The following is an 11677-nucleotide window of genomic DNA, read 5'->3' on the forward strand; positions in this document are numbered from 1 at the left end:
GTGCTGCGCACACCCGAGCGAGCGCGCACCGCCGGACCCCGCTGCTTCCCACACCCCGTGGGCCAGAGCCGCCCATCAGCAAAGCCTGCCCGTGCCCCCATTTGGATGGTTCCATTATTAAAATTGTTTTCCTGCAACAGGTCCGGTCTCCTGGGCTCAGCAAAGGGGGCACCGAGGGAGTTTGGCACTCTTGGTTTGGGCTTGGTTTGGCTGTGATCGCATTGTTTGGGTTTGGCTTGGCTTGGTCTGGTTGCATTCGTTATGGTTTGGTTTGGTTTGGTTTGGTTTGGTTTGGTTTGGTTTGGTTTGGTTTGGTTTGGTTTGGCTGACTGGACTTGGGTTTGATTGAGCTGGATTGGGTTTGGTTGGACTGAGTTTGTTTGAACTGGAGTTGTTTGGACTGCGTTTGGCTGGGTTTGGTTGAACTGAATTTGGTTGGGTTTGCCTTGGGGGGCTTCTCCCTCCTCTCTTGCCTCACTGCAGCTCTGTTTCTCAGAAGACTTCCCGCTCTTCTCGAGTAGAGGTGTGCTTGGGAGGACGTGTCTTCATTTTTGTAACAATTCCCAATAATTTATAGACTGAATCTGAGTCTATACAACGGTAATAAATCTGAAAAGGAAAAGCTGGCAGAGACTGAACTTCACCACCTGATATATGGCCCAGGTGGTTTGGCATTGGCTGCAACCACCGCAACCAGCCGGGGATGGGAGTGCCGGGGATGAGAGCGCCTCTCCGAAAGCAGGGAACCCCTCCAGACACCCGGGGTGAAACGGCGTTGTCCCCTCGGGGACAGTGACAGTCCCGCTCTCGGACAGATGTGTCTCCTTTTCATGGGGCTGTCGCTGGCGTGTCCAGCGCTGATTTGTTTCTAAGCGCCATCCCAGTTCTGGGGTTATTTATAGCAGGAGGAAGTGGTGCGGTTTTATTTGCGGGTTTCCAGCGTTTTACAGATCCCTGCCGCAGTGCCCAGCCGGGGGTGCCGGGAGCGCTCCGGCCGCCCCACGCGCAGCGTTCCCACGCGGAGCTGTCCCGCCACCCCGGTCCCCACCGGGGCTCCCCGGGTCCTGCTCGCCCCGGCCCTGCCCTCCCTCCGCCTCTGCCCGGCCCTTCCCACGCCCACGCAGGTCGCGGCTCCCCAGGGATGTCCCGGCGGGGTCTCTGCGGCCGGGCTGCTCCGGCTCCTCCTCCTCCTCCTCCCCGCAGCCCCTCAGCCCGGGGGAGGTGGGAGAAAGGGGCACCCTAGCCCGGAGCCCCCGTCCTGCCCGACCAGTGGGGCCGCTGGGCCGCTTCCAAGTCCCGGGGAGAAGCTGGCTCCAAGTGGGACATCACGGTTTGCCTTGGGTCGTGGCCTGGCCGAAAGGTGTGACGTGAAGTCAGGAAGGCGACGAATGACGTCACGCGAATGGAGCCGTGACGTAGCGCTCAGTGGAAGGAGTTGCCGGCGGAGAGATGTCCTGGCCATGCCGAAGCAGAGAGCGCTGAGATGGGAGGGAAGAGGAGAAAGCGCAAACCTGGCGGTGACCGCCGTGGAGGCTCGCTCTGCTGTCGCGACATAAGTGTCGGGAAAGACCGGGAGGGTTTGGTTCTGTGCCCGCTGCTCAGAGCGCGGAGTGAGAGGATGCCCCTAAATCCACGAAAGGCGTATGAGACACACAGAGAAGGCAGATACATGGTATGGATTAGATTAGATAAATATAAAATTAGATTAGATAGACCTATGATATAGATATATTCTCCCACTGCCGACCCGCGCTCAGGTGTGCAGTGAATGCCTGCTCACACCACGGCCCGGGGTGGACGCTCATGGAGACGGCCAGGGCAGAACCAGGATCTGCTGCGGCTCCCGAGGGCCAGCCCGTTTACTCTCTGCTTAAGGGCGGTATCGGGGGATGTCTGCCCCGGTGACACCCCAGGAGGAGCCGAGGGCTGGGAAGACAACCGGCCCCGGCGTTACCGCGGTCGCTGCCGGTGCCCGGGCAGAGCCTATCTTTGCGCCCAGCCGGGAGAAGTTGAACCTAGAACGAATATTTTAAAACTAGATTTTATAGAACAGAATAAAACCCGTAATTCGGCGCATTATTTTTTAAAAAAAGGAAAATTAAAAGGAACGAAAAAATGTTCGGAGGCTGCTGCGAGCAGTGGGTTTAAAATAGCCGGAGCGGAGCCAGGCTGTTGGCAGACTCGTGGAATCACAGGACCATCAAGGTTGAAAAAGACCCTTAAGGTCAACGCCTCCCTCCAGTACGGCCCGCTGGGCTCCGTCCCCCTTCCGCCGAGGGCGGGGGAGCCCCCGCAGGCCCATCCAGGAAATAAAGCGAAAAAGGGGACGGTGAAGGGTCTCGGACACGGTGCACGTTTGCAGTATATTCACCTCCCTCCTCCTTGGGAGAAAGGCCGCTCCCACCTCTTGCTTCTCACACTGGAGGAGGTCTCCATCCTTCCCGTGCCTCCTGCATCAGCTGAGCCCCTTGAGGCTCAGAGACCCTGGTAAATATTTGCATTTTAAACCACGTCCATCTTAAACAGCCCCGAGGTTGTCTGATTCACCTCGGGTGCTCGAAATTCCCAGTCGTTTGCAGACTCCTGGGCGAAGTTCAGCCGGGAGCGGTGAACAGGCAGAAGGACATCAAGATGTCGCTAAAAAAAAAATCAAGAAAAAGAAAGAGAGCTCTGGAGAGCTGACCCTGACAGCACCCACATGTGCATCCCCTGAACGGTGCTAAAGACTAGAGGTGAAGGGATTCCAAGCTTTGGGGTCCCCAGGCCTTGCAGGTTCTGCCGGGGGTGCGGGGCGGGCCCGACTCCATCACCTCGGCGAGGTCGGAAAAAGCCAGCGCGGCTGGAACACTGCTTCCCTCCACTTTTCCATAAAACAGTTCAAAAGTTCTCTCCCACATCTTTACTTGATTTGAAAGCAAAATAGAGTGTCAGGATAGATCAGCTAAAATGTGCCGAGAAAGTAGAGAGGAGAGAGGGTCCTTTCCCATGGCAGCCAGAGCCAGGGTCTTCCTCCCGTCTCCCTTCTCCCCTTTCCCCTCACTCCCGGTACCCGCGGTTCCCACCTTCCTTCCCCCGTGGATTTTTCCACTTCGCCAGAACACCGAGGTGTTATCCAGGAGGGCTAAGGCCCCATCCCGGCCTGCGTGGGCCGCACCGGGGACGGGCCCTGCTCCACACGCCCCTGCCTCGGGACAGGGTGCACCGGGACCGATGCAGGAGAGGGGGTCTGCCGAGGAGGGATGGAGGTCTCCCCCCCGCCCCTTCCTCACCGGCTGCCCAGGCCCCTGGACTGGCACAGTCGCAGAGACCCCTCCTGAGGGTCACCGCGAGTTCGGCTGCAGCAGAAAATTGTTTGTTATTAATCATGTGCTGAAAGATGATGTGATGGGAGAGATGGCACTGCCGCTGCTCCCCGGGCTGCGCTCCCCCGGCCGCCGGGCAGGGCCCGGGCAGCGTTATAATAACCCCCGCAGCCTGGAAAATAATGTTTAAAAAGGTTCAGACCAGTTCTGACAGAGCCCGCAGCCCAAGCACCCCTCCACTAACATCTTCCCCGTGGGACTGAAACGTGTGCTGGGGTCGCTTAGCCCCGCGCAGAGACGCTGAGGAGTGCGCGGGTGCGCATCCAGTGCTGGCTGCGGAGGTTCCGCGGGTCGTGAGGCCCAGGCTGGAGGGGTGTGGGGGTCCCCGTGGGGCTGCCGTGCTGCGCGGGGGCGTAACCTGCGCGCTGCCGCTGGCAGGGGATTACGGAGCGGGGCGAACTGACGGGGTGCTGGGAGCGGGCGGGGGTCCCCAGAGGATCGTTCACCTTTCCATTCGTTTGTGAAATATTTTTAATACATCACCGGGCTTGGGGGAGGAGGCGCGTGAAGAGAAGGAGGAGGGGAGGCACTCCCGAAGGAGCCGCGGCCAGACGGCGGGGGCCGGGCAGGGGCGGCGGGGGCCGCGGGTCTGGCCGCGGGCGCGCAAGGAGCGCGGATGGTGCGGAGTGCGGAGCTGGGTCCCGCGCGGCCGGGCTGGGCCAGCGCTAGATGGAGTGATGCATGAGCGAGATGGGGAGGTTTTAACCTTCAGGGGGAGGAGCCCCGTTTAACTACAGGCATTTGTTCTAGGGCAGGTCACTTTAATCTCTTTAGCTTTAAACTGTCCAACTCGCAACTCGCGTTTCTCTATAAGGGATCTTTACCACTTCCCTGCCTATGCGGCCGGAGCGCCGTGCCTCTCCCCAGCAGAGACAACCGCCTTCCAGGCACTGCCCAGATTGCTTCCGACACCCTTAAAATAATACTGTTAGTAATAAGTGGATTTGCTTTTGGTTTTTGTTGATTTTTTTTTCTTCTTTAAAAAAAAAGCTCCTTGTTCCTTTCTGTGTGGAATAAACACCTGCAAACTCCCCCAGGCAGCCCGGCGCCCCTGCCATGGATTCCTTTAAAGGTGGAATGAATTTGGAGAGACTGCCTGAGAGCTTGAGACCCCAACCCTCCCATGACATGGCTTCCAGCTTCCATTTGCAAAGATCCTCGGAACCCAGAGACCCGATCGACAACTCAGCCAGTGAATCCTCCGACACGGAGGTGCCAGGTAACCCTCCCCCTCCCCGCGCCCCCCGCGGCCCCGGCCCGCTCCCCCCGCGCTGCCTCCCCCTCCCCACCGCGCCTTCCCTCCGCGGGGCGGCCGGGGGTGCTGAGCCTGCACCCCCGCGCTCCCGGAGCCGATGGAGGGACAGGGCTGAGCGAGGGCTGCCGGTGATCGCGGCGGCTTCATCCCAAGCGAGCCCCGGGAGCAGGAGCGGGGGGCAGGGGCCCTCCTGGAGCTGCCTCCCCCACCGTGCCCGGCGCTGACAGCCCGCCGGGGGGACACATGGCTCCATGGTCCCATCCCAGGAGCTGCTCTCTTTTATTTATTATATTTATTTTTAAATAAAAAACTGTCGTTATTAATTGATGGGGTCGGGAGGAAGGGGGGGCTCTTCGGGGAGTGCGGTTTTGCCGGATGTTTCTGAAATAATGTCAGCTTTTGCCCGGGTTTATTTTCCAGCTCGGGTGGTGCAGAGATGGAAAAAGATCTCTCTGTCAGCGAAAAAAAAATTTTAAAAAAGAAAGGGCAGGCAGAGCTGGAGAGGCAGCGTGGGGCCAAGGCAGGCAACGCGGGCCGCCGCGGAGGGGATGTGCGCGGCCGCGGAGAGGGTTTGCGCGGGGCCCGAGCGCTTTCCCCGCAGGAAAAGGGAAGGATCCCCATGCCCTGACCACCGTGTGCGAGGGCTACAGGGAACGCTGGGCTCTCTCGGGTTGCATTTAATTAAAACAACAACATTTTTACAATGACAAGGGAAAAGTAGAAGAGAGAAACAAAAGCTTGAAGAAGGAGTGTAATATTCCTTCTCCAGCAAGACTGTTTCAGAGGGAGTTTATGTTTTATATAATTTTAGTTTTCTAATGGCTATTGTTAATCTTGGGAATTTTAACCTAGAGAGTGGCTGTTGTACCAGTGGGTCCCGAAGTGGCACTCGGTGATAAACAGGGTTTGGGTTGTGCCTCCCGGCCTGATTCGCAAACAAAGTTAGAGACCGGCGTCTGGAAGGGACTCTGAGATTAGAGGGGATTATTGGAGATTAGAGAGGGAGATTTGCTCCATTTTGCCCTACCCCTGTGTGTGACCCCTCGGTGCTGCCGGAGGGTTGAGGAGCTGCCTGCTTTTCTTCTCCGAGAACCTGCAAAATACCTTTAGATTTTATTTTTTAATGGGGGAAAAAAATTAGTTACAAAAGCCGATTAAAGATGCCTTGCCTTATGATTTGGAATTGCATCATAGCCCTGCGCTGAGGCCGGATTTTTAGGGAGGACTGGGAGAATTAAAGTCAGCGCTGGGCGAGGGGGCCGGAGCCCACCGGGACCGCTGCCGCTTCCCGATCGCCCCCGCTCCCTCTCGGCCCGGTTTGTCCGAGCCATTCGCGGCCGAGAGCGGGAGGATTTGTTTTGGCGGGGATGATTTTTGTTTCTGTTTCGCCGCCGCCGCCGGGCCATGCGGCTGGGCCGGTCTGGGGACCAGGGGGCCTGGGGCGATGGGGTCTGTGCTGAGAGGCCTTGGGTTCGCTGCAAACCCCGCATGCGATCGGCCCCTTTTGGGGTCTGCTGAGCAGCTGAGGATCGCTCGCACCCTCACCCCTTTCCCTGTGCAGGGTTCCCAGCAAGGTGCAATCCAAGGGTGACTTTGCAAGGACGAGCCCTCCCGGGCTCTGGATTCAGCACGCGATTATTTTTAGACCCCCGCTTACCTCGCAGAGGTCGGGGCTGTAGAAATGCCCCCGGGCCCGCCGGCGGCGGGAGAAAACCCTCCGAAAGGGGGTTAAAAACAAAACCAAAAACAATCTATAGAGGAGGAGGAAAAAATCTCTAAAGGAGAAAACTCGCCGCGATTTTTCCCTTCTGCAGCAGCAGGACCGAGGCCGGGGCTTGGCCGCGGCCCCCGGCCCTGCACGGCCCGGCCGCACCTTTCCCGCTCCTGCAGGGCCCAGCCCGGAGCACTTTGGTTCAGGGCCTCCGGACCCTCTCCGAGCGCTGTAGCCGGGACAAACCGGGCCCAAACCGGGCTGGGAGAGCAGAGGGCCCGTTACGAAAGGGGAGAGGGGGTTCGCAGGGCCGGTATTGAATTCCTGCTCCCAGCCCGCGCAAATCCCGACCGAGAAAACCCTCCTGGGTGGTTTCTTTTTTCTTTCCTTCTTCCGAAATGATTTTTGCGGAGGGCTTCGCTCAGCCCTGTGTTAAAATAAACACCAAAATCCTAAAAGATAAAGAATAAAATAATTATGAAAAGAGAATGAAGTGGGGGAGCGAAGAGGGGTCTTTTGCAATTAATTGCTCCTGGGTTTTCCACCCTTGCCCTCCCAAAGTTTCATATCGCGGCCGAGCACAACAAAGACAATGGAGCAAAGATCACGCCTCGGTTTGGAGGGAGCGAGAAGGTGCCGTAGAAAGGCGGAGCGGCCGCTGATACGGGGACCCCGCTCCCCACAAATGCGGTCACCCGCGTTGAGCCGCCCTGGGGTCCCTCCTGCTGCATCCCTGGGTGCCCTGGGCCCGGCAGGGCTCCCTGCTCCTTCCCCAGCAGCGCCGGGAAAGGCCGGGATGGGCTGCGGGGCTCTCGCTGCGTGCAGGGCTCAGCGGGACACCAGTGGGTGCCCCCACGCGTGCCTCCAGTGGGGTGGGCAGCGCTGGGTGCGGGGCGGGGGTGTCTGCCTTTGTGTGCCTGTACTGGGAAAAAACCAAAGCAAAAAAAAAAAACAAACCAAAACCAAATGAACCAACTATCCCCAACCCGACCCCTGGCAGAAAAAGAGCGTAGCGGCGAGCAGAAAAACGAAGACGGGGCCGCCGACGACCCGGCGAAGAAGAAGAAGCAGCGGCGGCAGCGGACCCACTTCACCAGCCAGCAGCTGCAGGAGCTGGAGGCCACCTTCCAGCGAAACCGCTATCCCGACATGAGCATGAGGGAGGAGATCGCCGTCTGGACCAACCTCACCGAGCCCCGAGTCCGGGTAAGAGGGGCCGCAGCCCCGCCGGGAGCGAGCTCTGCTCTGGGGCCGCCGGAGCGTGGGGGGCTCGGGGCAGCTGCCCCTTGTGGGGAGCGCTGGACGGTTTGCTCTGGGCTGGATTTAATGACCAAAACTGGGATCCAGGACGGAGAGGAGAAATTCAGCTCTCGGCCACGGAGAGATCCGCCCGGAGCGGGTTAGCGACCGTGGGCCTTGCGCTGAGCACCGGTTCGAAAAGTGGGCGGCGAGCGGCGCAGGGAGCAGCGAAAGGCCGGGGTGGGAAAGGGTCTGACTGTGGGGGGAAGAGCCCTCTGGACCGGATCAAAAGCGTCGCAGGGATGGAGCAAAATCCCATCCGAGCAATTTCCCCTTGCTCTGGTTATTCCCAGTAATAGCCACGGCCATGTGCCACCAAACCCCTGCCCCTGGGTATGGCGACAGCGCGATGGCGAGCTGCAACCCGCACGGAGCGGTCTCGGTGCCGGCCCCTCCCGGCCCCGCGTCTTCCAGGGCCGCCGGCTGCTGGTGGAGGCCGATAGCGAAGGGCAGGGGCCGGGGAGCGGTCACAAAATCAATACGGGCTGAAAACACAAACTTGTACCGCGAAGGAGCTTGACTTTTACACGCCTTGGAGCCTATGCCACCATATATATGTGTGTATGGTGTAAATATACACATACAGTGTATATATATATATATATATATATATGCACCTCTCTTAGCCAGATTCGAGGGCCTCGGTAATGTTGGTGCACACGGCTAGAAACATAGAAACATGTATATGTGTGTGTGTGTGTATGTGTATGTATATAAATATATATATATATATATATGCATGTATGTGTGTGTGTGTGTGTTTCGGCAGTTCCTTAGAGAGATTTATGAGCGAAAGATCCTGGCAAAGAAGGACCGGGCCGAAGCTGCTCGGTCCTATGGATCTATCGCTGTGTCTCAGTTTGTCCACTTCCCAAGTGCTTTTTTTCCACCCGAGACATTTCCCTGCACGGTTTCCACAGTGGTCGCACACTGCGGGACCGTGGGCTAAGCACAGGAAAAACGGGAACTGCGGAGCGAAGCCCCACCGCACGGAAAATCCACTTTTTCTTTTTTTTCTTTTAGTTTTTTGTTTTTAACTTGGCAATTAAACCTTGAGTGACCAAATCGGATTACAGACATTCTGCTTTAAACATTTTAAAAGTAACCACCCATCTGAAACAATTGCGTCTGAAAGCATTGTCTTAATTGAGTTTAAAACAAAACAAAGCCTGAACATTAATACTGGTTGAATATTTCAGGGAACAAATATAACTAAAATATGAGTTGCAATTAACATAATTTCGTTCTCCTTCTGTGTGGAGATGTTTGGGTTTGATGTTTTGAGATGGCAGATTGCAAATCTAACCTTAATTTGCTATGAGGGCCTTCCTTTAAAATGTCTAGGAGCCATAATTAAAACTATTACCCTCATTTTCAGGAAATTCCTGTCTGGAAGCACCTTCCGAGGAGTATATTACAGGTTTTGAACATGTTGGCTTTCGTTTCCTATTTATACAGGATTCTTTTTATTATTGTTATTTTTTAAAATAGACTCCGCCATCCGTTCCCCCACGGAGTTTCCATCCTTGAGCCCGGTATTTAATAATAGTTGTGCCATTTCTGCGCCGGGAGGGGAGGCCCCGGGAGCCGCCCCCCGCCCCCACCCCGGCTCCGGAGGGAGCGCAGCCTGCGCGGGGCCGGGCCCGGCGTCCGCAGGGAGCTCCTGGGCCCCGACCCGCTGGGACAAATCCGGCCTGTGGTGGGGAGGATGCTGCAAGGCATGCTCGCAGCCTGGGCGCCGGCAGCAGGCAGCAGGATGCAGATTTTTAACCAATTTTTAAATATTTTTGAAGCTGCCCGGCTTCAATCAGGGGGCACTCAAATGCTTTCCGAGGGCTATATATGTAGTATATATACGATTATATATATATATTATCATGTATAAAAATAATCAGAGACTGGAACCGGTTTTCGCATCAAACATCAGGACCAGCCCCTCTTCTCTGTTTCCTAGTTAGGGCTGTAAATTCTCATTAGATGTAAAGGCAGAGGTTGCATCTATCCGAGGGCGATGCAGGGATTGATTTTTTTTTTTTTTTTAAACCTAAACATACTAATCTAATCCCTTTTTTTATGATCTGTAACAGGGGGCTTTTATTACACAGCATTAGCGTTCGGAAACGCGGCAGAGCCGGGGCGAGCCGGCCCTAATCAGAGCGGGCCGTGCTTCGCCCCCCGTCTGGCTCCGGGAAAGGGGCGCGGGGGGCACAGGGGACGCGGGGGGACGCGGAGACCTGCGCAGGCACCCTCGGCACAGGGAACGGGGACGGCTGCGCGCATCCCGGCTGGCGCATCCCGCTGTGCAGAGAGGGATGCGCGCAGAGCCCGCCGTGCGCGCAGGCACCGTGCGGAGCGGGACCCCGTTCCGCGGGGCGGGGGGCGGCGGGGACAGGCGGTGCGGGGCCGCGGAGCCCGCTCTGGAGTCCCGGAGGAGCTGGCCGGGCCGCGGGGAGCAGCGCTGGGCTGCGGATACCTGCGCTCCCCTGCGCGCATCTGCGCACCGGCGGTGGGTGGGGGGCTGCTGCGGCCCCGCACTCACCGAGACGTGTCGCTCCCCCCTCCCCACGCAGGTTTGGTTCAAGAACCGCCGAGCCAAGTGGAGAAAGCGGGAGCGGAACCAGCAGATGGACCTGTGCAAGAACGGCTACGTGCCCCAGTTCAGCGGGCTGATGCAGCCCTACGATGACATGTACGCCGGCTACCCCTACAACAACTGGGCCACCAAAAGCCTCACCCCGGCGCCGCTCTCCACCAAGAGCTTCACCTTCTTCAACTCCATGAGCCCCCTGTCCTCGCAGTCCATGTTCTCGGCGCCCAGCAGCATCCCCTCCATGAACATGCCCTCCAGTATGGGCCACTCGGCCGTGCCGGGCATGGCCAACTCCGGCCTCAACAACATCAACAACATCAGCGGCTCCTCGCTCAACTCGGCCATGTCCTCGCCCGCCTGTCCCTACGGGCCGCCGGGCTCGCCCTACAGCGTCTACCGGGACACTTGCAACTCCAGCTTAGCCAGCCTCAGACTGAAATCAAAGCAGCACTCCAGTTTCGGCTACAGCAGTTTGCAAAGCCCCGGCTCTAGTTTAAACGCCTGTCAGTACAACAGTTGACGGACTTGACACAAACCACCTCCGACAAAGCACCGCCGACAAAGCAAAGCAGAAGCAAAGCGACGTTTAACGGAAAAGAAAAAAAAAATATTAAACCCGATGATGATTAAAAGCAAAACCCAAGCAAGTGAGAGAGGGGAAAAAATAAAATAAAGCACACACACACACCCCCCCGCCCCCCCCCCCAAAAAAAAAGCCCCAAAAACTCCGCGGACTTCGACTGTCTAGGAAAAAAAAAGGCAAAACAACGATGCAACCAACAAAACAGTGCTTTAAAAATATTTTTTAAAAAATTTTAAAAAAAGTATAACTCCATCTAAAACCGTAAACGGACCAGCAAACTTTTGCAAGAGACACCGAAATCTGGTACATGGATGAGTTGCAATTTTTTTCTCTGGATTATGCGGGTTGTATGTGTTTACTTGAACTTGCACAGGAGTCGGTACGGCGGCCGCTGCCCCGCGGGGAGGGCGGCAGGAGGGGACGCCTCGGTGGTAAGAGCTGGTGGGACGGTTCTTGGCCGCTTGTCGCACGGGAAGAGTTTGGTTAATGTTTACCACTGAGAAACAGAATCACACTCGGAAAAAAAAAAAAGGTTGGGGGAAGAGGGGAGGGAAAAAAAAAAAAACCAAATCGCAGAGTAGAATCTGCAGGGGGAAAAATGGTTGAAATATTAGGTATGAAACTATTAAAATAATAATGACAAGGGTCAACCACTTATATAAGGTTATATTTATATCTACCGTTGCATTGTGCCGGATCATTGTCCTTGGCCGTTGAATAAACTGTTTTTAAAATGCATGATTCTTGATGTTTTTTCTTTAGTTGGAAGCTCTAATCCAGTCATTCCTGATACTAAGCAGCTCAAGGTTCCTACCTCTTCATCCTTTCCAAAAGACTGCAGTATCCCCGGTTCTGAGAGAGCACAGAAACCCTTCAG

The 11677-nt window shown here is 56.5% G+C and overlaps 1 protein-coding gene across 1 annotated transcript; it reads left to right on the forward strand.

Moving 5' to 3' along the window:
- The first annotated feature begins 4418 nt into the window (after positions 1-4418).
- On the forward strand, positions 4419-10737 carry PITX1 (paired like homeodomain 1). Its single transcript, XM_066560242.1, has 3 exons — positions 4419-4581; positions 7329-7534; positions 10198-10737. Exons 1-3 carry the CDS (start codon positions 4419-4421, stop codon positions 10735-10737), a joined length of 909 nt encoding a protein of 302 aa, XP_066416339.1.
- The last annotated feature ends 940 nt before the right edge of the window (positions 10738-11677 follow it).

This window comes from Molothrus aeneus, chromosome 15 (assembly GCF_037042795.1).
Source record: "Molothrus aeneus isolate 106 chromosome 15, BPBGC_Maene_1.0, whole genome shotgun sequence".
Lineage (NCBI taxonomy): Eukaryota > Metazoa > Chordata > Aves > Passeriformes > Icteridae > Molothrus > Molothrus aeneus.

What these genes read in the sequence shown, in the direction of transcription:
- PITX1 (XM_066560242.1), top strand. Translation starts at nt 4,419, where the DNA reads ATGGATTCCTTTAAAGGTGGAATGAATTTGGAGAGACTGCCTGAGAGC. An exon ending in CTCCGACACGGAGGTGCCAG is followed by an intron (nt 4,582 to 7,328) that starts GTAACCCTCCCC and finishes GACCCCTGGCAG; the next exon opens with AAAAAGAGCGTAGCGGCGAG. An exon ending in TCACCGAGCCCCGAGTCCGG is followed by an intron (nt 7,535 to 10,197) that starts GTAAGAGGGGCC and finishes CTCCCCACGCAG; the next exon opens with GTTTGGTTCAAGAACCGCCG.